The 27,014-nt window shown below is 49.0% G+C and overlaps 2 protein-coding genes across 2 annotated transcripts; both read right to left on the reverse strand.

The window, feature by feature from the left end:
• Positions 1-226: 226 nt before the first annotated feature.
• Positions 227-14,029, reverse strand: SV2A (synaptic vesicle glycoprotein 2A). Its single transcript, XM_060007157.1, has 13 exons — positions 13,900-14,029; positions 9,195-10,164; positions 7,709-7,889; positions 6,735-6,886; positions 6,489-6,622; positions 5,734-5,823; positions 5,384-5,494; positions 5,107-5,195; positions 4,263-4,427; positions 3,919-4,052; positions 2,851-3,057; positions 2,099-2,258; positions 227-1,679 (listed from the first exon to the last, which is right to left on the reverse strand). Exons 2-13 carry the CDS (start codon positions 9,814-9,816, stop codon positions 1,496-1,498), a joined length of 2,229 nt encoding a protein of 742 aa, XP_059863140.1. The 5' UTR covers positions 9,817-10,164; positions 13,900-14,029; the 3' UTR covers positions 227-1,495.
• Positions 14,030-22,158: 8,129 nt separating this feature from the next.
• SF3B4 (splicing factor 3b subunit 4) lies at positions 22,159-26,696 on the reverse strand. Its single transcript, XM_060007164.1, has 6 exons — positions 26,628-26,696; positions 26,029-26,157; positions 25,233-25,775; positions 24,459-24,665; positions 22,769-22,942; positions 22,159-22,565 (listed from the first exon to the last, which is right to left on the reverse strand). Exons 1-6 carry the CDS (start codon positions 26,659-26,661, stop codon positions 22,378-22,380), a joined length of 1,275 nt encoding a protein of 424 aa, XP_059863147.1. The 5' UTR covers positions 26,662-26,696; the 3' UTR covers positions 22,159-22,377.
• Between the last annotated feature and the right edge of the window lie 318 nt (positions 26,697-27,014).

A 27,014-nucleotide genomic window follows, 5' to 3' on the forward strand; every position in this document is an offset into this window, starting at 1 on the left:
AGGGAAGAGGGCACACACTCGTACACTGGGCACTGGAGAAGGCAGTCCTTTGAGCACAGACATCAAAGAGTTAAACAGTCACCACCTGGTTCATTGTTACAAAATGGGTGGGGGGCACCAGACGCGGCATGAGGAGGGTGAATTTGGATTTTCTTTTTTTATTGTTGTTTTCACTTTTAACTTTTTTTTAACATTTACAAACAGCTAAAAACTACGACACATCACAGCTACGGTGGGGGAAAGGGGGCACCAAAGAAAGCAGCCACACAGAGTAGGGTGGGGCAGGGGCAGCTTAGCCTACAGGGGCTGTCCTGTGGAAAGGGTGAGATGAGGAGACTGAGGCTTCTGGTCCCTGCATTAGGAGTCCCTGGCTTACTGCCTAACCTCTTCCCACTTTACAGGAGTTGCTGGGAAGGCCCCAGTTCCTGCCCCGCCCCAGCTCCTTGTGCTTTTGATCTGCTGGTTGGACCATATGACTGGTTTCTTTCCCTCCACTGCTCCCCTGCCTGTGAGGGGACAGGTTGGAGGTGGGAGGGCTTCTGTGCTGTGCCTGTCTGTGCTATAGTGGGTAGAGCCTCTCATTCCAGATGAGGCCTGTGCTTCTTGAGAGGAGGGGAGGAGATGGACCTTGTCAGGTGCCCTCAGCTCTCCCTAGACTGTGGGATTCTTATCCCAGCCTGGCCTAGGGCTCCTCCCACCCAGGCCCGGCACAGAAACAAGATTAGGGGAGGTACTGGGGGAGGCAGGGTTGTGTGTGTGTCCACTGAAGTTACCCTTGGCTTGTATCTGAGGACAGCATAACGACACCCCCACCTCACAGCACGCACACACACACACATAAATGTACACAAGCACTCACACACACAGTCCTGCTGAGCTGCCTCAGAACTTAATATATAAATAAATAAGAATCAGAAAGCTAATTTCATAAAATTCAGGCTTCTTACTTGTAGCCCAAATTGAGAAGGAAATGGAGGCTAGGGGGCTGAGGTTTATTGCTACTCCCCCAGCATCCAACAGGAGGCGTGAGAGGGCACTTTACGCGCTTACGACTCTAAGTTCTTTTGGTCCGTGGTCTACACTAGGCCCCTGCCGCCAGCATAGCCACACGCCTGTGCTTTCACCAGGGCCCAGGCAGAGGGAATGAGGGGGAAGGCAGGAAGCCTGTTCTAGAGTCCCAGGCGCCGGGAAGAGCAAGGGCCTCTCTCCAACACTGGGGAGAAGTGTGGGGCCAAGCCTTCTCTTGGGCAAAGTCACGGGTGGGAGGAGGTGGGGGACAGGGCTGCACCCCAAACCTGGGATGGAGGAGCCTTCCCTGTAGTCCCTGCCCACGGGGTCACGCACGTGCACACACATACACACGAACACACGGCTAAGACACCAAACGGGAGCGGGGAATGAGGGCTCTTTGTGGCCAGGATGGCAGGGCAGGGAAGGGGAAGAAGGAATTGTTGGTCTCACAGTGTGCCTGCCACCCCCGAAGCCCCAGAGACTCTCACTGCAGCACCTGCCCCCGCGTCTCGGGCAGCTTCAGGGCCAGAGAACTACCAAGGGCAAGAGCAGCTGAGGCAAAGAGGATGGGGGCGGCCTTGGTGATTCCCACAAAGGATGTGAAGATGCTGATCCCCAGCACAGCTGCCAGCTTACACAGAGCATTCAGGAAGCCGAAGGCTGTGGTCCTGCTCAGGAGTCCCCCAGCGCAGCACGCAGGATGCAGGGGCCCGGCCCCAGAGGGAGACAAAGGGAAGAGGCATGGGAGGGTTTGTGGGGGAAGGGTGGGTAGGTGGGAAAGTGAAGGAGAGACGGCAGGCAGTGTCCAAGAGGAAGAGGAAAGATGGAGAGATTAGAGAGGTGAGGGATGCACATCAGGGAATACAGATAAATTGGGAGGCAAGGGGGAAAGGACACCAAAAAATTAAGTTAAGACTTCAAGGAGTGAATATAAAAGCTACCAACTTGTAGAGGAGAAACTCAAGGGGAATATGTACCCTTTTACCCCTAAAGATGCCTTTCCCAATCAGCCCCCTTCCTCACCCCTTTTCTGTCCTGTCCTGTGAGCACTAAACCTGCTGCCCTGCCCCTACCACACTCCAACTACCTCTTGTCCGAGGGGTAGAGTTCAACAGTCAACACGTCCAGCGCGTTCCAGGATGCAATGCTGACCCCCCCAAAAAGGCAGAGCAGAGCAATCATGGCTGACTCGCTGTTCCCAAAAGACAGGAAGAAGCAGGAGACACAGGACATCACGCTGGAGCCAGCTAGAGCCGGGGAAGGAGAAAGCAGCATGAGCCTGGCCACAGCCCACACTGTCCTGTCGACCAGCGTTGAGCGCAGCCCAGGATGAGACTCTCTTTTTGCCAAGGTACCCAAAAGAAAGGCTTTCCACTCATCCCCAACCTCCCTTAAAATTGTCTTATTAACAATTCAGTACCAACCATTTCTTCAGTGCAGGCTATGGGCCAAGCAACTTGATGGTTTACACACATTGCTAATAAGGCAACCTCATGAGACAGGTACTATCATCACCGCCATGTTGCAGATGAGACAGCTGGGCTCATAGAGGTAAAGTGACTTGCCCAAGGTGGAGCTGAGATTCAAAACAGATGACCTCAAAGCCTGTGCCCTGAACTTGCTATTCTGCCTACCTCCTACCCCCAGAAGAGCTTCCCCACCAGACCCCTCCCTGTCCTGCAGCCACCCCCAAGCAGAAGACATGAGAGACAGAACCTTCTATCTTAGCTTCTGGCTAAGCTTTCCACAGACTAAGCTGAGAAGCCCAGTGACAGCCTTCCCCTTCCCCCAGCCCCCTAAACAGTTCCGACACACCACCAGCCAGCCTCCCCGCCTTACCAAGCATCCGGAGCCTGCCAATCTTGTCCATGAGCAGGGCAGACACAATGTTCCCAGGAAGCACAGCCAGCGTCCCCAAGAAGCTGACGAAATACACCATGTAGGCGCCTTCACCTGTCCCTGTCACGTCCAGTGGGCAGCCCTCCTTGTTGTGCAGGAATGTGCTGTTCACCAGACGGCTGTTCACAAACTTGTACTCAAACAAGTCTGGGGGCAAAGGCCAAGACAGGCGGACAGGGCAGATGTGAGAGGGAGGCTGCTACTGCTTATGCCCAGGGCTCTGCCTTTGAGGGGTTTAGCTGGGATGGCTCTCAGAATCATTCAGGACACTCATGGCAAAGCATCAGATAACATCACCATATGAACTAGAACTCTTTACAGCACAAAATGACCATAGTCTACCAAATGAAACAGTGTGGCTGGCTGTTTCCCAGTTTTCTCATTAACAGTGTCTGCTTCTTTCCCATTCATTCTTTTTGTCTGCTCTAGCTGACTACAAGCAGTAGCAGTGCCATGAATTTAGGATAAATTAATGAGCAAAATATTAAAAATCATTAAAAATCCTATCTATTATTTTTTCCTGCAAGGTGGAAAAACTCACCCAGTACTCCATTTAGAGGTGGGAAACCTCAGTCTAGCTCACAAAACCAGCCTTTCATGTGCATACAGTTTGAGAATCACTATTAAAGAAATGGATTAAGGCACTGACTCCCTTTTCTCCACCAAATATCCCTTTTATTGTTTTTCTGTTTCCCAAGGACACTGTTTTGAATGATTTTTGCCCTCTTCAAAAATGCATTAATATCACCACACTGAGCTGTTTCAATTCTAGCCAAAGGCAAAGAAACCTGCTGTTTTTGTCAGATGTTCTATTTATCACAGAAAAATGTTCAATTTCCATTAGATTTTTGTAATTATTGGTAGTAGCTAATAGGCCCCCATACCACCTCCAAGGCTCCAGAGAGCTCAGCTTAAGAACAGTGAGTTAGGAAATGAAGAAGGCTCCTTTCCCTGGCTCAAGATCCACCCAACCCTTTAGCCTGTCAGCCACTAGCCACCCCACCTTACCAGTGTTATAGAACACGGTGTTGATGAACGTGCAGTTGCGGAAGAAAGTGTTGCTGGATGTGACATCCTCGAAATAACACTCCTCAAATAGGGAGTCCTCAAAGGACACTGACTTCAGACGCAGCCCAATAAACCTGTAAGGCCAGGATGATGAGAGCCACTTTCCCCTCATCCTTAAACCCTCCTCCAAGACTCAGTTCCTTAGTGAAGTAACAGGAAGCTGCAGCGCTGAGGAGAACCACGGCTCCTTGCCCCCAAACACCTTGTCTCCAAATCCCCAGACTCACAAAGGAGGCAAAGGGTAGAAGGGGTGGAAGGAGTGAAGTGCAGAGGTCCCCACATACTTGTCATTGAAGTACTGTCCCCCTCGGTGGATCTGATTCTCCAGGGTGAAGTTAAAAGTCACATGCTCTACACGTTCCCCAGGGAACACTTTGGTGCGAGCTGCATAGTCCACTGCTTGGAGATGGCGGATCATGTCGGGAAACCAGACAGTCAGGCCATAGTAGCTGAAGAGTCAAGGGCAATGGAATCAGACAGGGCTCCAGCATCAGGGCCACGCAGTCCAGAAGGAGGGCGAAATAGAGGAGTCAGCTCATGTTAGGACCTTGCTCACCTCCCCAGCCTCATCTCCTACCTCATCTCATCTTTCACCAATTGCTGTGGTTCTGGGGGACTTCAGGTTCTTCTAACCCTCCCACCATATTATTTCTTACCTCCCAGGCATTTGCTCTTCCTTCTGTTTAAAACAGTCTCCCCATCCCACCCTCAGCCTATCTAACTCCTATTCATCCTTTAGGACTTAGATCCCCTCCCCAGCCCACCCCAGATCTGGGCTGGAAAGCCTGCTCATGTGTTCCAGAAGCACTTCCCCCACCGTGGCACCCATCACACTGCTTTACAGCTAGTTTTCTCTAGCTCCTGGACCAAAATGTAAACTCCATGAGGACTGGGACCACATCTATTCCATCGCATCAGAGTACCTGGCACAGAACAGAAATTAATACTGTTCAGCCTGTAATATAAGTTTGTTGGATTAATGAGTGAAGTATAGGGTGGAGGATAAGAGGGGCTCTGAAAAGCACCTTCCTCATTATTCATCCCCTTCACTTCCATTTTCTCCACCTCCCTCCCAACCCACAAACCATCACATCCCCCACATACCACCCGTCCCACCCACCTCCTCACCTGAACGACATGGTGAACCACACACCCATCATCATCAGAGTGATGCGGCGATATTCTGGACCAAAACAGGAGAGGAAATTCCCCCAAACCTAGGTGGAACAGGACAAAGCCAGACAGTGGCTGCCAGCCAGTAGTTTTAGCACCTAAAGATCCCCATTCTTCTGCCCTACCACCTCCCTTCAGTTCACGCATCACCCCCACACCCAGGCTCAAGCTCTGCCTTCCTCTCCATCTCTCCCACTCCCTTCTTTCTCTCCACCATCCCATACCCCATTACCTGCCCTCCCAGGCTCAAGGCCCGGACCCCCCAGCGCTGGTACCAGGTCCCTGTGTCTGACTGAATCTCAATCAACTCATCCTCCTGATGAATTGTCTTAATGTGGGTTACCTAGGGTCAAGAGAAGGAGCGAGCAGTCACACAGTCTGTACTTTCCACCCCTTCCAGGTACCTCAGTTTCTCCCGCAGTAGCAAAATGGGAGGCAGGAGGTGGACATGATACCCTGAGGGATCTCGCTGAGGGAGAGTGTGGCCAGAGCTGCCTAGGAAGGTGGGTGGGGACTGCGGGAGGTATCCAAAGAGGGGCCAGGTGGGGGCTTGGAGGACTGAGGGGGAGGACTGTGGCTTACTGAGAAGACTCGCTCAGGATGCCCCTTGGCTCGCATGTTGGTGTCATGGACCTGCTTCAGTACCATCCAGGCCTCATCATGTTTCCCGTTCTAGAGCCACAGACACAATCCCCACATCCAGGTTAGCCCCTCCCTGACCCAGGGTTATAGACCCCCTCCCTCAACCTGGCTTATGGAATCACAGGACACAAAAAGGCTCCTACCCCCAACCCCTATGTGCCCCTATGTGACCTATGGGCACATCCATCATCCACTCTGAAAGAGCCCAAGCGGGAGTACAGCAAGATATCATCAGACTTGGGTAAGAGTGGGGGAATCCAGGGTCCTAACCCAGGTCTTAGGGAATCCCCTGGTCCAATGGAAAGAGAAAACTGAAAACAAGGGAAATGATGATGGTGGGCAAGCATGTAGTCAGAGAAGGGGCAGCATCCTAACCCTGCTGGATCAAGATAAAGTTGGAGGGGGAAGGAGTAGGCAGTAGATCCTCTTTTGAACTGTAAAGTCAGGGCCAGGGCCAGGACCTCTGCCTGCAAAACCTTAAGCCACCCATGGTTGAGCAGGTCCCATGGTTTCTCCACCCACAGAACTCCTCTGGAAACACATTCTAAGACAAAGGAAGCAAGATAAAGTCCCCCAGACCTTGGACCCTGTGAGGAAGGAAAGCAGCCACATAGGACCAAACCAAACCCACAGTGGGTGTTTGAATACAGGAGCCCCTGCTGCCCTTCCCCCAGGCCAGCCCCCGCCGCATTCACCTCCAGGAAGAAACGGGGGCTCTCTGGCTGTGTGGTCAGAGCCCCAATGGCAAACACAGAAGGAAAGGCGCAGACGAGGACAAAGACCCTCCAGCTGTGGAACTGGTAAGCGGACCCCATCTGAAAGCTCCACCCTGGCAGGGACAGAGTCACAGCATCAGCAGAGAGGCCAGAGGCTGGAAGGTCCTACCACAGGGAGCACAGGAGAGGAGGGAGTCTGGGGTGCATCTTCTGGGGGCTGCTCACCATAGTGGGGGATGATGGCCCAAGCCATAGCAGCTGCGTACACTCCACCAATCATCCAAAACATGCAGAGCCAGCTCAAATGCTCCCCACGTTTCTCCTGGGCCAGAAACTCCGAAAAATAGGAGAAGACGATGGGGATGGACCCTCCAATCCTGGAGGGCATTGCAAGAATCCAGCATTGGAAAATGGCCATATTCTTGATCCCCTCCCTGCCCCACTGCTCTGGATCCCCAAGTCCCTTTCATCTTCCGGACCTTTTAAAGAGACTCTTTCTCACACGTGCCCTATAAGCTCCCTCACCACCAGCCATCAAGCACTCATCCTTGGGAATCTGGAAAACAGGCAGGCAGGTCTCGGGGAATGGGAAGGAACAAACATTGAATGTTGAAGATGACTACAGAGTTGGAAGGGAGGGAATATAATTACAGAAAAGAAGGGAAATCCCCAAAGGAAAAAGAGCAAAGAGGCAACTGAGGGCACATATATGGGAGCAGGCCAGAAAAGAGCTTGGAGACAATGCAGAGAGTACATGCAGGTAGCTGAGGAAGTGTAGGAGTTGGGTGGGTCAGGACTTAAGAGTTCTGGCAGGTGGGGGTATTGACAAGGTCTGTTACTGAATGTAGGAAATATTTAGACTCTGGGAAGGGGATAACTCAAGGGTCCACAGGTACCCAGGGGTGAAGCTGAGACCCACTAGGCCTCTTCATGGAGCCAGGCTCAGAATGGAACTAAAGCATAGGGTGGAAGACTCAGGAGTGAACCACACATGGAATGGCATTCTGGACAGGCAGTAGACAGGTCCTGGACAGGGAGAAGCTGGCCTGAAGATGGTGGGAAGAGGAAGGAATTCATTCATTCAACTCACACATATTTGAGGTGCATCTGGTGTGCCTGGCACTGTGCTGGGCCCTAGAGATACAACAGTGACCAAGACCCAGCCCTGCTCTCCAGGGGCTTAGGAAGTGGACACTCACCCGACGCCAGAAAGGAGGCGGCAGAAAAGGAAAGTGCCATAACCCTGGACGAAAGATGAGAAAAAGGCGAAGACGCTGTTGACTGAGAGCGATATGAGCAGACATTGTCTTCGACCCAGCCGATCAGCCAGCCCTCCCCAGAGGAAGGCTCCCACCATCATGCCCAGGTAGACAATGAGGCCTGGAAGGAGGAAAACAGGGGCAGAAGGGGTATGAGCAGACACATTTCAATTCTTCCACTTGCCAAATATTTAAATGAGCTGAAACTGCAGGAGCATGGATGGAGGATCTGAAGGACCTCTAGAAGCTAAGTCTACCCAGAGATGAGAGCAAGTGAGAGAAGATGAATTATGTGAGCAAAAATGGAAGGCCATCTCTGCAGGCCAGGGGTTCAAAGGCAGGGATGCAGGTATGGGAGATCCCTAGAATTCTCCTCTTTCTTTCCCTCATTCCTTCTTGCTCGCTCTTACTTCTCACTCTCTTGCTGTCACGCACACACATGTACACGCACACACATACATGACACCCCCATCTCTGGCTTGCCTGGAATGAGGAATGGATCTGCCTAGATTCTCAGACCCTCCCAGGGTCCCCTCTATTCTCTCTGCCGTGATGCCCTCAAAGCAGCAAGACGTGTCTCTTATGTTTCCTGGGAAAGAAGCTCCATTGCTTCAATCTTCCCAGGAAATCCCATGCACAAAATCCATCCTTTACTCTTTCCAGCTCCAATACTTCTGGTCCTAAAACTCTCCTGTTTCTTACTTCCTTCATAAAATCAGAGTTGGAATTGATCTTAAAAGTCATCTACTCCAAACTCCACATTTTACCCAGGCCCAAGCCAAGCCCCAGGGAGAAGGGAACTGCCCAAGATCTCACGGCAACTTGGCGACAGAGCAAGACCTGATCCCTTCTGAGTGAATCTAGGGGACTTCCTCCCTCTGGGTCCCCATCAGGAAGGGCCATTAAAGACCAATCGCTGGCCCCTGAACACTCCCAAGGCTAACCAAGAGCAAGTGTGACCAGCTTCTCTGGCTGAAGGCCGAGGATTCTTCCCCTCCCCCGACCACCCCAAACTGACTCTCCTCATGTAAACCAAGGAATTTGGATACTGACTTCTTGTTCCCCCCCAAAGGGGAATGGATCAGGATAACAAGAGGGAAGGCTCTGCAGAAACATTAAATGGGGGCCCATCCCACCATGGCCACCTCCTGCAGAACTAAGCAGACCACCACCCAACCACTGGCCCAAGCCCCAGCCCAGCTGCCCTCCCTCAGGCCTCTCTTGCATAAGCAACCTCACCATGACCCAACCCCCAGAGGAGGGGGTGAGGGTAGAGAGTTTGCAGAGGAACCCTGAACCCTCTGGGGACATCTTGGGAGCAGGGTCCTTGGGAGCCCAGTGGTGAGGACAGGAGCAGTTCTCAGGAACAGGAGTGTTTCCAGAGTTTGGGGCAGGACGGGGCTAGAGTGTTCGTTGAGAATCTTACCCAGCATGCCTTTGTTGGAGTCAGACAGGCACATGTCTTTCTCAGCACTGGGCAGCACGAAGCCCACCACAAAGACCTCGACACCATCAGCCATCAGTGCCAGACCAAGCACGAAATACAGTGTCCACTGGAAGCGGCCATGGCCACACTCCCGTAGGATGGCTTCATACTGCTGGGCCAGTTCTTCCCGTTCTTTCCGCCGCTGTGCCTCTCCCCGGCCCCCAGGGGGGCCCTCTCCATCACCCAAGCCCCCCCTCACTCCAGCCAGGGGTGCCCCATCTGCCATCCGCTCGCCTTTGCCCCCAGACTCTGCACGGGGGATGCCCTGATATTCCCCCTCATAGATCTCATCATCCTCGTCATGGCCCTCAGTGGCATCACTAGATGCGCCACCTTCCTCCTCATCCTGGGCCCCTTCCCCGCGGTAATAGCCGTCAGCAGTGGCAGGGAAGTCATCATCATCGTCCTCCTCCTCAAAGCGGGAGTAGGATCTCCGGGAATATTCATCCTGGACTCTGTCCAAGCCCTTCACCACCTTCTTGGCTGCGTGCTTCTTGACTTCCTTGGCAATGTCTTTGGCCCCACGGATGAAAGCTGCCCGGTCTCTGAAACCCTCTTCCATGATGGGGCTTTGGGAATACTTCACCAGATTTCCTACACTCCTTAATCAGATTTTGCTCAAGGACTTGTGGAGTCAGAAAGACCCCGTCCCCCTGTTACTTAGATGAAGTGTGTTCAAGTATCTTTGGGCACAGAATAGGAGAATATAGGGCTTGGCCAGTGTGTGTTTAGGAGGGGAGAGGAGGGAGAGGAGCTTTGGCCCACACCCACTTCAGTTGGGTGCATTGGGAAGGGAGAAGGGGAGAGGGGGAACAGGAAGGGGAGGGGGAGCCAGGTTGCGGAGGCTAAGCTGGGGAGCCAGGATAACTCAGAAAAGGCTGCTACTTCTCTTCCAGGAGCTTCTGGAGATCTAGAAAAAAATAAGAGGGAGAAAAAGGAGGTTGTGAGGTGTAAGACACTGAAGAAGGCCAACAAAGAGCTCCTGCTGACACAGAGCCCCACCTGGGCCATGTGTTACAGAGATGGTCTCCTTGCCTCAAGTCCCACTCGGTAAAAAGGGATGACTACCTGGGCCTACTACGGGCCATTCAGTATAAGCCCCCTTACTTTGACCTTGGAGACTAGACCCATGGGATTTGCTCCAGAGTTACAGTCATCGACCCAGAGCCCTTCTCACGACCCCCTGCCCCCCATCAAGATCAGACCTTTTGCTTTACCACCAACCTGCCAAGAACACCAGAGGAAATAGAGAAACCAGAACTCCCTACTCCAGTCTGGTCTGGGTTTCTTACTGGGGGTGGAGCTTGGGGAGAAGGTAGAGAAGGAGCACTGAGTCCTCCAACCTGTTGCCTTCAGCCCACGGATGGCATCTGAAGGTGGGGCTTCCACAGTCCTTCCCTCGGGTTTCATGTTTACAGGCCTCACAGGGAGGGGTCTTCTCCCAACATAGCTCAGTGGGTGAAAGCTCAGCTTCCAGAGTCAGACACACTTGGGTTTGACTTCCTGCTTCAGCACTTACTAGCTAAGTGACCATGGGCATGTCTCTGAACCTCCAAACCTTAGTTACCTCTTATTTAAGCAGGGAAAAGTAAGGATTAAATGACATAATGTGTGTAAGCTCTTTACCATAATACCTGGCACGTAAAAATTGATGAATAAATATTAGTTATTACGCTTCACAGTGATAATAATGTACGGAGATGCCCTCTACTCCTTCATAAGATGCCAGAACAAAAGCCCTGTGGGTGCTCCTAAGGGTGAGCAACAGAAAGGGATACTGGCAAGGAGAAAGCTGGTTCAGTGCAAAGCACATGACAGTTACACGACGTAAGTTGAAATCCCAGCTCTGCCATTTACTAACTGATCTTGAGAAGGTCACTTAACATCTCTAAGCCTCAGAGTCCTTATATTTAAATTGGGGATAACAATCTCTATTTCTCCAAGTTGATGTGAGAATTTAATCTCACAACAGACATTCTATTAGTTTCCTTCCTTCCTATTAGATTGAAAAATGTGAAAGAAGCGGCAAGCAGCAAGGGCAAAGCAGGGGAGTCATACTTGGATGCTACTGTATCCTCCCAAAACAGAGTCCCAAGACCCCTCTGTCTGTGTGCAAACGAATTCCAGCAGCTGGACCCACACTGTCTCCCTCCAGACAAACAATGGAAGACTCACAAAAAGGGAGATCCGGAACCTAAGGTCATGGAAAAAAAGGCAGATCAAAATCTAAGAAAGAGGTGATGACTGGCTATTGCCACCTTCCTTCAGGATGTCATAAATAGGCCCCCATTTCACTAGTGGGGGTGGGAGTGGAAATGACTGATCAAACACATACATTTCCAACATGGGGGTCTAAGGTCTATAGTTGCACCTCATTCCCCCATGGCCTCCCTTCCTAATCCCCCTTAATCCTTTCTGCTCCTCCTCCAGGAGTCAAGGAAAAGGGAGTCCATAAATACCGCATTGCGTAGGAGGCTGATGTAGAAGGAAGGGGGCCTTGGACCTCCCCACCATAAAAGTCACCCTCCAGAGGCAGGCATAGGAGAACCCCCTCTTCCTTCATAGAAGCAGAGGAAGCAGGACTAGATTCTGATCAGAGATCATTCCCCTAAAAACATCCTGCCTCCTTCTGCTCCCACCCATCCAGGGCCCTCATTAAATATCACACACACACACACACACACACAGACACACACACACACACACACACACACACACACACACACACACACACACACACACACACACACACACACACACACACACACACACACACACGGTGGCCCTGGCAAAGAGGGTAAGTAATGCTATGTAGTTCAGAAAGAAGCACTGGCAAGCAGAGTCCTACCCCTCAGGTCAGATGTGGGCACTGGACCACGATGACCAGAACCAGTGACCCCTACATCACCTTCTTTTCTTTGCAGTTCAACCCAAACCATCCCCCATGAAAGAAAGGGAACAGTGGAATCCCCTTCGTGCATGCAATTTGCTTGCCTCTCCTTTCTTTCCCAACTAGAATCTCCCTCCAAACCCTGAAGGAGGCAGATGGACCCACCAGGAGCCATGCCCCTTGTTTGTTAACACTATCCACCCCTGAGAGGTACGGGAAGGGTAGAGAAGGCCCCCAGAGCCTCAGCAGGATATGATGGCTCAACAGCTAGCTCCCCCAGGGCCAACAAGCCCAGGAGGTCAGGATGGACAGAAGGAAGACAAATTCTTTGAGCTGGTGAGGAAGTGGTGTTATTTTTAGCCCCCAAAGCAGCACAGGGTGGCTAAGCCTGTGGGAGAGGAGACAGGACTCGGAGAGGTGGGGGTTAAAGGAGACAAGATTCAGGGTTACAGGGCCCTTTAAGGTTGGCTGACTTCACCTGACCAGAAAATGTGCCCAGGAGATTTTCTGCAGAGGATGGAGGGGCGGGGAGACTCTGAGCAAAAGCTTCCTTTCAGGATAACTGAATCAGCCCTGGATAAGTGGAGGAGGGTCCAGAAGCCCCCTCCCCCCCATCAAAACCCCTGACTTTGGAAGCCACCTGGATTTCCCAACCTACCCTAGCCCAGGTGACAAGGTCATCAAGAAGCAGTCACTTATCAAAACATCCATGGAGGGGGAGGCTCTGGAGCACCCCTCCCCATTACAGCTGGGTGACTGAGCCTCGGTCCCCACCCCAGGACAGCCAAGGCTGCACCTCCCCTCCCTACATGCTACCCTAGGGTTAGGAAGATGGAGTATCTGAGGGAAGAAGATCAAGGTGTCAGCTGAGAATGCCCAAGACGGAATACGGAAAGGCAGGGGCGCAGGGGGAGAACTCCACGCGCACACGCGCAGAGACTGCACCTGCCATCATCTGCGGTGACCGTCCCCATCCCACTCCGCTCTGGTGTAAGAGACGAGCCCCTAGAACTGACTGAACCGATTCTCTGAGCGCCTCCCCTCACCCTTGATTCTGCTGCTGGACGAGTGCCTACTCAACACCCCTTCCCCCTCACCCCGGAGCAACTGCCTCCATCCCCCGCCATCCGTGCCCCTCAGCCTATTCATCTACCACCTCTACCTACCCAGCGCTTCCGTTCATCATTCCCTTCCCTCCCTCCTTCTCCTGCCCTTCCTCCAAACCCCCCCCCCCCCCCCGCCGCCCGCGCAACCCGAGTCCAGGCGCACCGACTGAGGTAGCATCCATTCTCTGGCCCCAGCCAAGGTCATTTATCACTCATGGGGGGAGGCAAGGAGGCGGGGGAAGATGAGTTGGGAATTGGAGTTTGAAGGAACCCTGTTCCACCTTACAACCCCCATCCCGTTAATATCTGAGGAGGGTAGTAGAGACTTGGTTAAGGTAGAGAAAAACACCCCTCCTCCCTATATATACGTAAATATATGCGAGATATATATATATATATATATATATACACACACACACACACACACACACACACACATACAGACAATGTTTTTTTTCTCTCCTTCTCTGATCAGCACAGCAACCACAATAAACGTCCATTCAAACCACCACCAATTCCCTCAGCCTTAAAGAGGGACGGTCACCCTTCCCACAAGCAAAGCATCGGAGGATAAAATGGCTGCAAGGCAAGGCGAGGATGCTTCTGCCCGGGGCGGGGTGGAGCCGAGAGACTGAGAGAGGGGTCTTACCTGGGCTGGGTCCCCCGGATAAGGGAGTCCGGGTGAGGGCGGGGGTCCCGGCCTTGGGGCTGGCGGCAGCGGCGACTGCTCCGGGTACCAGGGGAAGCGGCAGCGCAGACCTGCCCCCCAGCAGGCTCCGGCCCCGCCTCCGCCCTCCCCCTCCACCCCCCAGTGCCACTGAGCATCGGGAGAGACCATTGTTGGGGGGGGCGGCGGTGGAAGAAGAAAAGAGGATGGGGAGGGACTCGGGGCTCCGCGGAGAAGTGTTGACGGGGCTAGCGGGGCTGTCACAGGGACAGCTGGAGATGACACACAGCCCCTTCTAGTTAAAGACTAAAGGATCTAAGGAAAGTAAAACTGGTATCAGGGAGGCAAGTGGGAAGACAAAAAAGGAGATGGTGAACGAGGAAGCCCCTTCTTCAGCGGCCCAATCCCAGAATGGCAGGACCGACGAATTTCAGGGGCTCTCTCTTCCTTCAGATCGCCTCCCTTCCCCTTCCTCACGGTTCCTAGCCAAACTCCTTTGCACAACCCTCTCCTAAATCCGGAGTGCTCACACTTAAAGTTTACCTGGCTGTTTTAGAGGAAGCAGGAATAACAAGGTGTGGTTTCTATCCCAAACTGCCAGAGGCAGAAACTCCTGGATCCCTGCCATCTCCTTCCAGAAAGTCCAGATTATTTATTTCCAATGCAGACCTCCCTGTCCTCCATTCTGCTGGCGACAGCAGAGTTTGGAGAAGCTGAAGCGGTTTAACAGGCCTGACCAAGTGGGCATCTCCCTTTCCATTTATTTGCTCCAATGACTCAAAAAAGAACTCCCTCAGTACTCTTCCCCACTTTCTTACTACACACACACACTTCACACTTCTGCTTCCAGGGCAAGAAGGAGTGAATTGGTTTCAATTCTTTCCTTTATCTTTCCTTTGCCCCTGTACCAGTAACCTGGGCTTAGAGATCCAAGTCATACCACTTGGTGAAATCTTTGCTCCAGAGTGCGGGAGCAGGGTGCTTTGGGGATGTTCATACTGAATGTGTCTACCTATTCTAGGTAAGGTCTTGGGTTATCTACACAGAACACTGACCAGGGGCTCTGACTTGGGTTCTCACTTCCAATAAGCTATGGGCTCTTGGTCCAGTTCTCTGCCTCTCTGAACCTCAGTTTTCTCATCTGGAAAATGAGGGTCTTCGACTAGATGCTGTATCGGATCCCTTTTATATTTAATAGTATGTGATTCTGTTCTCCTAAACATGGAGGTTTCAAAATGCTGGGATATGTTACATGGAGAGGGCTGGCAGGCTGTGTCCCAAGCAACCTGACAGATGGCATTTGTGGTGTTGAATTTACCACTGACAAGGATGTGGGCCTTTGGAGTTTCGCATACTCCAAAGCTACATCTTGGAAATACTGTTTTTTGCCAACAAACTTTATAATTTACTAAAATATAAAACCATAATACATAAGCATAATTTACAGTGAGAAATTTAACTGTCACTCAGACTGAAGGAAAACTCATGTCTGCCTGTCCAGCACATTTTCTCCCTTAAATCAAATCAGAATAATAATGTCAACATATAAATGCACAATGACATAACTGAACAGGAGTAGTTGTATCTTTAATGGCATCTGGCCATCCCCAGCAAGGAGTCGTGCCAATGGGTTCAGAAAACTCTTCTTTGGCTACGGTTCTCCACCCCTATCTCTTAAGCTATGGGCAGCCTTGCCAATGCTCCTGGACTACTCTAACTCTGCTAGTTAAGGCACTCTTTCCAGGATGGCTCTTGGAAAGGCTGTGCCCACGTGGGCCTCATGGACTCTCCCTTTACTGGCTAGCATTCACTGCTGACCTCTCTTCAGGTTGACATATTCCTTATTGAAATACGTTAATATTTTCAATTAGGTCATAGCCAAGTCCTGCTGGCAGGGAGCCATCTCTTCTCTTTAAGGTTACTTTGCATACTCTCTACTTACCCATTACTAAAATAGAAATCTTGTACTCTTAGAGAGAAAGGTTGTATATACGTTTCAAGTTCTGAGGAAAGACCATCATTTTTCCCTAGAACCAAGGACCCATGCACCTCACCAGCTACTCCTTCACAGGCCCCTTTCCTGGGTCCATTAACATTAGAGTTCCTTAGGGGCTCAGTCCCGGGCCTGTCTCTGCGTCCACCTACTCTCTCTTCTCCTTGATCACTTCAGGTAGACCCAGGACCTTAATGCTGCCTATATGCTATTAATTCCCACATTTCTATCTCCAGTCCAGACCTTTCCACCAAACTCAGAATCACCATCTGTCAATTCAACATCATCACATGGGTATCTAAAAACCATCTCAAACCTAACAGACCATAAACAAACTTCTGAACGAGTTCCTCATCTTTTTACCAAGGTGTTCAGGCCAAAAACCTTACAGTCATCCTTGTTTCCTTTCTTTCTCTTATCCCTACATCAGCAAGTCTGGTTGGCCCTACCTTCAAAATCTATTCTGTATCTACCACTTCTCCACCACTGCCTTAGTCTAAGCCACCATCATCTCCTTCCTTAGCTACTGCAACAGCCTCCTAACTGGTTTCCCTACTTCCAATCTTGCTTACTTAAAACCCATTATTCTCAGCAGTCAGGGTGATCCTTTAAAAATAAATCAAATCTGATCCAACAAATATGCTCCCAAGAGAAATGAGTGCGTATGTCCCATAAAAAGACAAGTATTTTTATAGCAGCTTTATCCATAATAGTCAAAAACTTCAAATGTCTATCAGCCAAAGAATGGTTAAACCTGGATAAACAAATTGTGGCAGCCAAAGAATGGTTAAACCTGGATAAACAAACTGTGGTATATTCATATAGGAAATACTATGTAACAAACTTAAAAGACAGAACTATTATATACAACTGCATAAAAAGATCTTACAAAATATTGAACAAAAGAAGCCAGGGCTTCCCTGGTGGCGCAGTGGTTGAGAGTCTGCCTGCCGATGCAGGGGACGCGGGTTCATGCCCCAGTCCGGGAGGATCCCTCGTGCCGCAGAGCAGCTGGGCCTGTGAGCCATGGCTGCTGAGCCTGCGCATCCGGAGCCTGTGCTCTACAGCGGGAGAGGCCACAACAGTGAGAGGCCCGTGTACTGCAAAAAAAAAAAAAAAAAAAAAAAACAAACCAGACCAAGAGTACATACTTTATTATTTCATTTATGTAAAGTTCAAGAAAAAGCAAATTAATCTACTGTGAGAGAAAACAGTGGTTACATGGTGGGAATGTGCTACATTTAAACCTAAATGGTGGCTAAAACGGTGCATACAGATGTAAAAATACACTTAAGATCTGTGTGTCTTTCTGAATGTATTTTATACTGCAAATTTTTAAAAAAAGCTTTAATGAGATTTTTCATTCTCCTTTCCTCAGATCCTCCAATGCTTCCCATTATACTAAAAATTAAATCCAAACTCCTAACCAAGATCTAAAAAGCTGTGCATGTTCTGGCCCCTACCTGCTCCCTCCAACCCTCTTTCCTAGGTCTCTCCCAGGCTTCAATTCTGCTTTACCTTCACTGGTCTCACTGCTGTGCCTCCAACATGCCCACATCTGAGGACCTGGGCACTGGGAGTCCTGCTGCCACTGCTGGGAACTAGTCTAGACTTGCTCTTACCTCCCCCCACCAGACAGCTCTCCTCCACAAATGGCTTAAATTGGGTGTGGGAAATAAAATTATGGAGCAGAAGGTGATCAATAAGTGTACAGTAATCATGGTTAACATTGTTAGAGCATTTACCTGACTTGGGCACTTTTCTGACCAGTTACATTGATTAACTCACCCCACCTCCTCATTAACCTATGAGATGATCACCATTTACAGATGAAATTGAGGCACTGATTAGTTAAGTAGTAACTTGATATAATCACACAACTCAAAAGTGGCAAAACTAGGATTTGAACCAAGGCAATATAGATGCAGAGCTCTTATTCATTTTAAATGCATCCATTTTAAGTGTATAGTTCCATGTGTTTTAACAAATGTATACACCCATGTAAGCAACCTTTTGATCAAGATAAAGAACATTGCCCCTAAAAGTTCCCTTGTGCCCTTCTGTGGTCAATCTCCCCATCCTTGGCAACCACTAATCTCCTTTCTGTCACCGTAGATTAGATTTGTCTATTCTAGAGTTTTATATAAGTAGATTCATACAGTATATAGGTCTCTGGCTTCATAGCTCTGGGTTTCAGAGCTTTCCAGGGTTTTTAACCACTGCCTTATACTACTTCGTGGTGTAGCTTCTTTCACCACTTACCTATCAAACTGGCTACTCCTCAGGACTTCCCTGGCAGTCCAGTGGTTAAGACTCTGTGCTTCCACTGCAGGGAGCACGGGTTCGATCCCTGGTCAGGGAACTAAAGATCCCACATGCTGTGTGGCATGCCAAAAAAAGTTTTTTTAAATGGCTACTCCTCAACATCAGCCACCCATCTATATCCTATCGCTGCTTTTACGCACACCACTCCAAGCACACGAGATTGTCAGAATGGGGAGTGTAAAGAGGGACAAAACAAGCTCAGTGACAGCCCCTCTAAGATACCATAAAGTTCCAGTGAGAGAGGCTAACAAGTGAAGCACCAAAATTCCTATCCTTGAAGAGCTTATAATCCAGTTAAAGAGAGGGGATAGCTTATATATAAAGCCAATAAGTCGCAAAGCAAAAAATTCATTCATTCAACAAGGACTTATTCAGTAAATATAAAATAGTATAATGTGACTAAGCAATTGGCTCTGGAGTTCAGACAGATCTTACTTCATCTACCACTTCTTAGTATGTGACCTTGGTCAAGTAAATTAGTATCAGTTTCCTGATCTTAAAATTGGCATAACAGCAAAATCTACCTAAGGGGTTGTTTTGAGGATTAATTGAGATAATGCATACAAAATACTTAGTACAGTACCTGGCACATAGTAAAAGTTCAATAAATATTAGCCATTATTTTTACAATTATTGTATATGTTAGGCACCTTTCAACACTCTCGGGAGATACAGATTAACAGAATGAGATTCATTAAAGGTTCTTAAGGGATTCAGTTTAGTGCAGGGATACTTAGACCGGGATCCATGAAACTTCTGGAATTTTTGCTTCAGGATATTGGATATATATGCATGTATGTATTTTTTCTTGGGTAGGGTCCACAGCTTTTGTCATATTCTCAAAGGACTGTCCCATGACCTACAAAACACTGAGAACCCATCGTCTGGAGCATGCATTCTCAATGGGGGTGGTATCGCCCCCCCCCCCCACACAAGAAGTCAAAAATTGGTTCAGGGATGGGAATCTTAGATATGACAATGCTTATGTCCTTCCAAAGGGCCATAGTACATATGCAGAGACACAGAATATTGGTGATATTAAAATTTCATGCATAGGGGGAGGGCAATTAGGAAAAAATGTCAGAGGATGGGCAAACACTAAAAAACAAACAGATGTGCAAACTGAAGTACCTAAGTGTACAAGCAATACTAGCTCTGTTCAGAGAATTGCTGAGTACTAAAGTCTGAAAGAACCAGAGGGTGGAGAGATAAAGGAGAGTTTAGGGGAGTCAAACTCAGTGAGTAGTGGAGGCACTCAAGAATCACTGAAGGAAGAAAAGCTCAGAGATTCTGAGAATGAATGTCTGAGAAAAAAAGTGGCTCCAAAGAGAGAAGTAGGGAATTCAGCAAAGGTACTAATTTATTCTATGGTGTGAATTCATCAACACGATATCAGATAACAGCAGAAAATACCGCATAGGGGGAGTTCCCTGGTGGCCTAGTGGTTAGGATTCTGGGCTTCCACTGCCGTGGCCCAGGTTCAATCCCTGGTCGGGGAAGTGAGATCTCAGAAGAGTCCATTCATTTGATAGGTAACCTGAAGACAGAAAGGACACAGAGACTGAAAAACCCCTCCCACCACCTGGGGCTGCTTCAGTGCTGTGCCGGGTTCCAAGTGCTCCTGGGACCTCAGCTTATGACCACATACAGCAGAACTCTGAAATTACGAGGTCAGTTTGTCCCATTATGACTCAGAAGACCGGCATCCAGTCATGATGTGAAATATCACATCTAATCTTCCAAGCTTTTTTTTGGCTGCACCATGCCGCATGCGGGATCTTAGTTCCCCAACCAGGTATCGAACCCATGCCCCCTACAGTGGAAGCGGAAAGTCTTAACCACTGGACCACCAGAGAAGTCCTTCCCCCAAGCTTTTGACATATGGAATCAGACATCCACTAGACGACCCAACCTGCATATCTCACAACACCCCTCAAAGTTGGCATATCCAAAACTGAACCTATCGTTTTTATCCTGCCCCCCTAAATTCTTCCTGCTGCATACTCTCATCCTTCATGCCACCCTCCCCTTCATTCACTGTATCCTATCTAATACCAAGTCCTAATTTGCCTTTTAAATATCTCCCCACTGCATCTCTCCCTTTTCTTCCCTACTTGTCACAGCCCTCATTTAGCCCTCATCTCTCACCTGAATTGTTGCCAGATGCATAACTTGTTACCTTGCCCCCAGTCTTCATCTCCCCCATATCTACTTTCTACAGTGCAACCATGGTTCTAAAACACCAATTTGTCATCCCCTTGCTTAAATCCCTACTGTGGCTTCCCATCATGGATAGCAACTTCCCAACCAGTGTGCCTTGACAATGATGCTCAGTTATTAATTCCCTCAGCACTCTGGACTGCTAGGCAGGGCCTGGGATCGCTAGAATTCTTAAGCCAATAGCCTCAAGCCTAAAGAACCCTCCTCTCTTTACCTCAGTGTGTTGCTTGAAATGGTTCTGTGCCCTGATGTGAAAAAGGGCTGAGAAGCACTGATCTTTGGGAGCTCCCTAACTGGCTCTGACCTCATCCCACCTCCAGCACAGAACAGTGTTATTAGCTTTAGCGAATTATATACCATGTTACTCGTCAATCTCTGCTTCTGCTCAGAAACATCCCATCCACCTGGAATGAGCTTCCCTTCATCTTTGTCTGAGAAGCTTCTAACCTTCCTTTAAGATTATATTCAAGTATCACTTTTTTTCCAGGAAGTTTTCATGCCAGGACTTCCATGCCAGGTTAGATACCCTTCCTTACGCTCCCCAAAATATTTTGTTTCCTATGTGCCAGTCTACCCCCTCGGTAATGATCAGACAGCAGAACCACCTTGCTCATCTTTGCATCTTCAGCGGCCACCAGCATGGAGCCCTTGTATGTACGTTACATGAATGAGAACGATGCAAGAGAACGAGAGAGCTAGGCTCACCTTTTCTTTCCTAGAGTTTAGTTCGTGGTTACGTAAGAGCTTCAGAGAAGGGGGTGATATAACAGGATTAAATGTGGCAAAGAACAGAATAGGCCATTGGATTCGGTCTAGTTACTGCTCTAGTTACTGAAAGTCTGAGCACAGATTTAAATATGATGGAAATCAGGTCTGGAAGGACTGAGAATGAGGAAAAAATAGGAATAAGATACAAATCCCTTACCCAAGATACCTGGTGGTATGAAGAATGAAAGAAAATGACGGCTTACTGAGTTCCTACTGTCCCATTTCAATTGTTTTGCAATCATTTAAGACATTTATATGGTTCCAAAGAAAACCACATTAACATAGTACACTCGGAGAAATCCAGTTTCCTCCATATCCCTTCCCTTCCCCCAGTGGTAACAACTTCCATTAGTTTTTGGTTTATCCTTCCATTTTTAAAATATAGACAAATGTATATATTACGTGTCACCCCTTAGATAAGGAAACACACTATACATTGTGTTCTGTGTGTTAGTTTCCTCACTTAACATATCCTGGAGCTCTCTCCAAACAGTATGTAGAGTCTCCCTCATTCCTTTTTTACTGCTGCTCAGTACTCTACTGTATAGATTTACCAGTTTATTCCACCATTCCCTTACTGATGGATACATGAGTTGTTTCCAATCTACTGGTATTACAAATAGTGCTGCAATGAATAGCTTTGTGTATGTTACTTTATATTTTTGCCATCATATCTCCAGGAACTTTACTTCTGTTCTCACTTAATACTCACAATAACCGATGCCATGGATACTGGGTCTCCATCTTATGTATAAGCTTGATGTAAGGAAACAGCTGCTGTAGTACACAGCAGTCCAGCAACTGCAACAGCACATTACAGAGTAAGCCCTTAAAACATGGAATAAACACCCTCACTCCTACCTTACCATTCTTCTCCCAATATACGTCTCTTCTTAGAGAAAAAGAAGTTATTTTGCCAAGTTAAACACCACAAAGAATAAACAAGGAGTTTAGTTTTATTTTCTCTGTGCATTTGCAAAACACTTAGGACTGACACAGAAAAAAATAAAACCTCCTGTGAAAAAAATTACACTTACAAAAGGAGGCCTGAGAGGGATTAGCGCCTTAGTCCCTGGGAGCTACAGCAACTCTGATTGGTCCAAGGAAGTGAACAGATATTGGGAGGCTATAACAAGAGGAAAGGCAACGAGAAATCACTGAGGGAGAGGGCCTCGAAGTGGGCCTCGAGGGGGAACTGGAGGCCGGGGAGTGGGTCTGGGTGGAGGGAGGGGCCCCCGCTGGTAGCCATAGGGTGGAGGTCGTGGAGGGCCAGTGTATCCATGAGGGGGCATCAGTGGAGGAGGTCCACGCATGCCATGCGGAGGCATAGGACCTGGGTGACCTGCAGGAAGAAAAGGAAAACTTAGTAAAAACAAGAAACAGGAGACAGTTCACACTGGGACAATGCAGAGAGAGGACAGACAGGGAGACAGTGAAAAGAAATCTAAGAAAGAAAAGTAAGGAAGTGCAGTGGATAAGAGGTGTGACAAAAGAAGCTGCAAGAATGCCACGTGAGGATGAGGGAGGTGGCTACAGCCTACTCACCCATGGGAGAGCCGAACGGAGGCCCTCGGGGGGGCATGCCCATTGGAGGAGGTCCAGGATGAGGCATTCCAGGTGGTGGTCGGGGTGGTGGCTGCCCCCCAGAGCCAGGGGGCCCAGCATGGGGGTGTCCTAAGCCATGAGGGCCATGGTGGGCCAGCTGCATCTGAGACATCCCTATGAGAACAAAACAGACACAAAGAGAAAGGAGACAAAAGGAAGTTAGACAAGAGGGCAAAGAAAACGAGACAGGAAGAGAAGAAAATGGAGAAGCAAGTGACATCAGGAAGAAGAGCATGGAAAATAAGGCTGGTAAAAAGTGCCCTTATCCTTGACTCCATTCCAAGAGAACAAACCAACCAACTACCCAATCAACTCCCTGCCCCCTGCAGCTCACTTGCTCCTTCCATGATTTAGGCACTGTAATAGTGCTGCAACAGTACATAACAAATGGCGTGATTATTCTACGGAGTAGGATTTGGGAAGGTAACAGAGATGCTGTCTGAGCGAAGATCTAATTCTAAAGGATGAAAAGGAATTTTTCAGGTGGACAGCAGAATGGGAACAGAATATTCCAGGCAGAAAAGATTAGCATGTGCAAAGCACGTGTATGATCAACAGCATAGTATGTGAAAGGAAATCCAGTAACTCAGTCATCAGGAGCAGCGTGCAGTCATAGGAGTAAGGGGAAGGAGCCAGATGGTGAAAAGCCTAGAATGCTACGGCAGTGAGTTTGGGTTTCACTCTGTAGATAAAAGGGAGCAACACAAGAATTTTGAGCAAGGGTGTGTGAACATCTGTATTTTAGAAAAATTACTCTGTGGAAGTCGATGAAAGGTAGACATAATTAGAGTCAAAGTGTCAGGATATTACTACAATAAATTAGGTGTGAAATAATGAGGATATGACAGCCTGAACTAGGGCACTGGCCTAGTGGAGGTCGATGCCAGATATAAATAAGACTTGGTATTAAGAGTGGGGTGACAGGGAATAGTCAAACATAACTCCTAGATTTCTGAATCAAGCACCTGAAAACAAAGAAAACTACAGAAAGAATAGGTTTGAAGGGGAATGGCAGAAGAATGGAGCTGTCCATTAAACACCAAGATTAAGGGTATGGAATGTTAATAACCATGGAACAGAGATACAGATCTAGGAGGCATCAGTGTACAAATAATGGAACTATGCAGAAAAGAGAGCCAAACACAAAAACCTAGGTACAAGCAGAGAAAAAGGAGCCCATTAAGGTGGATGAGATTAAGGATTCAGAGAGATAGATGGAGAATCCAGAAAAATCAAAAGAGACAAGATTTTCAAACAGGAGGACATGGCCAGTTTCAAGTATAGCAAAGGTCAAACCAGATAAGGAGCAGAAGTGTCCCCTAGACCTGGCAATTAGGTCATTGCTTTTGGGTGGAATTCAGAGGAGAGAATGGAAGTAAAAGTTAAGGAAACAAAAAATAGCAAGTATAGTTATACTCTTTGGTAAAACTGAAATAAGAAATGAAGACAGGGTGGTAGTTGTTAAAGTAAACAGAGTAAAGTATCTTGTATTTACTTTTACAAAAGAATGTCTGAAAGAAAGGAGAACTCTGGGACTATTTATTATTGCTGAAGGACAAAGAGCAGCAGCATAAGTGGTGATAGAGCTCCTCTACCAACATTCCTCTCCTTCCCAGCAAAGAACACCCACCTGGATGGGGCATCCCACCCGGTGGGAATGGGTGAGGATGTGAGTGTCCATGTCCAGGATGTCCAGCCCCTGGGGTTCCTGCTGATGGGGGGCCATGTCCTCCAGCTCCAGGAGGCATAGGTGGTGGGGGCATGGCTGGGGGTATCCCAGGTGGAAGGGCTCCAGGAGGCGGTACTGGTGGTGGGAAGGAGCCAGGAGGAGGCATGCCTATAGAGAAAATGTAAAAAGAGTTAATGACAGTGAGAAGAGAGTGCCTTTAGAGAGCCTGTTCCAATCTGGCCTCTCCAGGAAGGATGAGCTCTTTCCTCCTCCTCCCAGCTCTCTAAAGTCAGAAGCAATGCTAGATGACTCAAACAACACCTTCTGGAGAAACTCAACAACTTGCTTCCCTCCACAATCATCCCTCCACAATCACCCCTCAATCCCTTTCTTATCACTTACTGACTCAATGTTCTTCCCTTTCCAGGTTCTTTTTCCTTCTCCTTACCTGACAGCCCCCCAACCCAAGACAAACATGTTTTTTTTGTTTGTTTGTTTTTGTTTTTTGTGGTACACAGGCCTCTCACTGTTGTGGCCTCTCCCGTTGCAGAGCACAGGCCACAGACTCCGGACACACAGGCTCAGCGGCCATGGCTCACGGGCCTAGCCGCTCCGCGGCATGTGGGATCTTCCCGGACCAGGGCACCAACCCGTGTCTCCTGCATCGGCAGGCGGACTCTCAACCACTGCACCACCAGGGAAGCCCCCAAACGTATTTTTTATCAAAAGCTTTACCTGGTGGAGGAAGCCCAGACCCCAGTGATGATACCACAGGATTCGGAGCAGAGGGTGGAGGGGGTGCATCTGCAAACAGCTGATGAGGGCGGTCAGCCTGGGAGAGTGGGTTCTGTGCTGCCAGAAGTCGTTCAGCAGCTGAGCCATGGCGTTCACCTTTGGAGTCCTTCTTGAAAGCATAGGACACGGTGATTGGGCGGTTACAGAGGTACTGCCCATTCATGGCCTCAATCGCTGCATCCGAAGCATCAAATGAAGCAAAATTAATAAAGGCATAACCTTTGGAGTTGCCTGTGTCAGGGTCCCGCATAATCTTGGGGGTTTGTAAGATGACCCCAAAGGCGCTAAAAGTATCATAAAGCAACTTCTCATCGATCTCTGGGTCCAGGTTCCCAATGAAAATGTTGGCCCCCACATCCAGGTTTTTGTTGTGAGCTGATGCCTTGTTCACCCGTATTGGTTTCCCATAGAGTTTGATCATGTTCATGATCTTAATGGCATAGTCAGCATCTTCCTCACTCAAGAATTCCACAAAGCCATAGCCTGGGGGAGTGGAAAGAAGAGGTTAACAAGTGATTCCAAATGAGGTATAACTCATTTGCCTTCTGAAGCACAAAAAACAAGAAATAATAATCTCACTTCAACTGAGAATGGTTCCAGAAACAAACTGTGAGTTAGGCTTAAGAGAAAAAAATCCTTAGTTTGCTCATTCCAAGACAGCTATGAATACTGCTGGGGGCCTCCTGGAGCAGCCTGTCCCCTCAAAACATAACTGCAATTCTTGCCATGTACTCACCTTGGTGCTGACCAGTGACTCTATCCTTTGGCATGTGGGTGTTGACCACTGGCCCTGCCTGGAGAAATAGCTCCCACAGCAGTGGTTCGCTAACCTTCTCATCGAGGCCCCCCACATACACAGTGGCATCTGGAGGACAGGATTAGGAGGTTAGGGCAGAGATGAGAGGAGATAGGGAGGTAACGGGAACATGAAGATGGAACCCAGGCGGGGGATTTGGGGGTTGAGACAGGGTATAGGAGCAAAGAGGGAAAGAGAGAGAGAAAAAAAAAAGACGTTAGCTTAAGCCCTTACACCTCCTCCTTTCCAGAAAACAGATAAACTTCTTAAGTCTAACTTAGAGTTCTAGAGCAAATTCACTTCGTAACTTTTTTCTTTTTTTTTTTTTTTTTTGAGTGGGAAGGCAGCAGGGGATTGGACATAGCATCACACCTACAGGCCTCAGCCTGCACCCGTCCATCCCGTCCCCAGCAGGCATCGGGGTAGGTCTGGCACCCTTCGGAACGGCCCAATCTCCCGCCCCGGAGGAAACACTGCTAGCCCTAATCGGGGCCCCCCAAGCTCCCTGAGTTCATTCCGGGCTTGTCCCCTCCAGTCACCCTGGTTCCGCTCGGAGATCGGCCCGGCCGCCATGGCGAAACAACTCCCGCCGTCTCCAGACAACGATCCCGCCCCCTGACCTCAGTCACAACTTCCACTTCCGGGGCGAAAGCTGACGTAAGGCGGTGGGCGGGCCCTAGGCAGGGGAGGAGCCGGAAGCGGCCGCGGCCATCTTAGGAGCCGCTGATACTTGAAGCGGCGGAGGTGACGGCGTTTGAAGTGCGTCTGGGAGTTGTCAGGGCGGGGCAGACGAACGGAAACGCCCAGACCCTCCTAAGGCAGTGCTAGACGTTAAAGGGTCACACTGCTCGCGAAAATGTCAATTCAAAAGCTTAAAGAACAAAACTTCACTTTTCATGTATTTTGTAGCCTTCTTTCGTTTCCCA

The sequence above is a fragment of the Delphinus delphis genome, chromosome 1 (assembly GCF_949987515.2).
Source record: "Delphinus delphis chromosome 1, mDelDel1.2, whole genome shotgun sequence".
NCBI classification, from domain to species: domain Eukaryota; kingdom Metazoa; phylum Chordata; class Mammalia; order Artiodactyla; family Delphinidae; genus Delphinus; species Delphinus delphis.

Excerpts from the sequence above, each read along its gene's own strand:
- SV2A (XM_060007157.1), bottom strand. The coding sequence starts at position 9,816 with ATGGAAGAGGGTTTCAGAGACCGGGCAGCTTTCATCCGTGGGGCCAAA. Across the intron at positions 6,887-7,708 it reads CGCCTCCTTTCTGGCGTCGG|GATTGGAGGGTCCATCCCCA; the intron begins GTGAGTGTCCAC and ends AATGCCCTCCAG. Across the intron at positions 2,259-2,850 it reads TGGCAGGCTCCGGATGCTTG|CTGGCTCCAGCGTGATGTCC; the intron begins GTAAGGCGGGGA and ends CCCCGGCTCTAG.
- SF3B4 (XM_060007164.1), bottom strand. The coding sequence starts at position 26,661 with ATGGCGGCCGGGCCGATCTCCGAGCGGAACCAGG. Across the intron at positions 25,776-26,028 it reads AGTCACTGGTCAGCACCAAG|GCTATGGCTTTGTGGAATTC; the intron begins GTGAGTACATGG and ends CCACTCCCCCAG. Across the intron at positions 22,943-24,458 it reads GGGTGGGATGCCCCATCCAG|GGATGTCTCAGATGCAGCTG; the intron begins GTGGGTGTTCTT and ends TTGTTCTCATAG.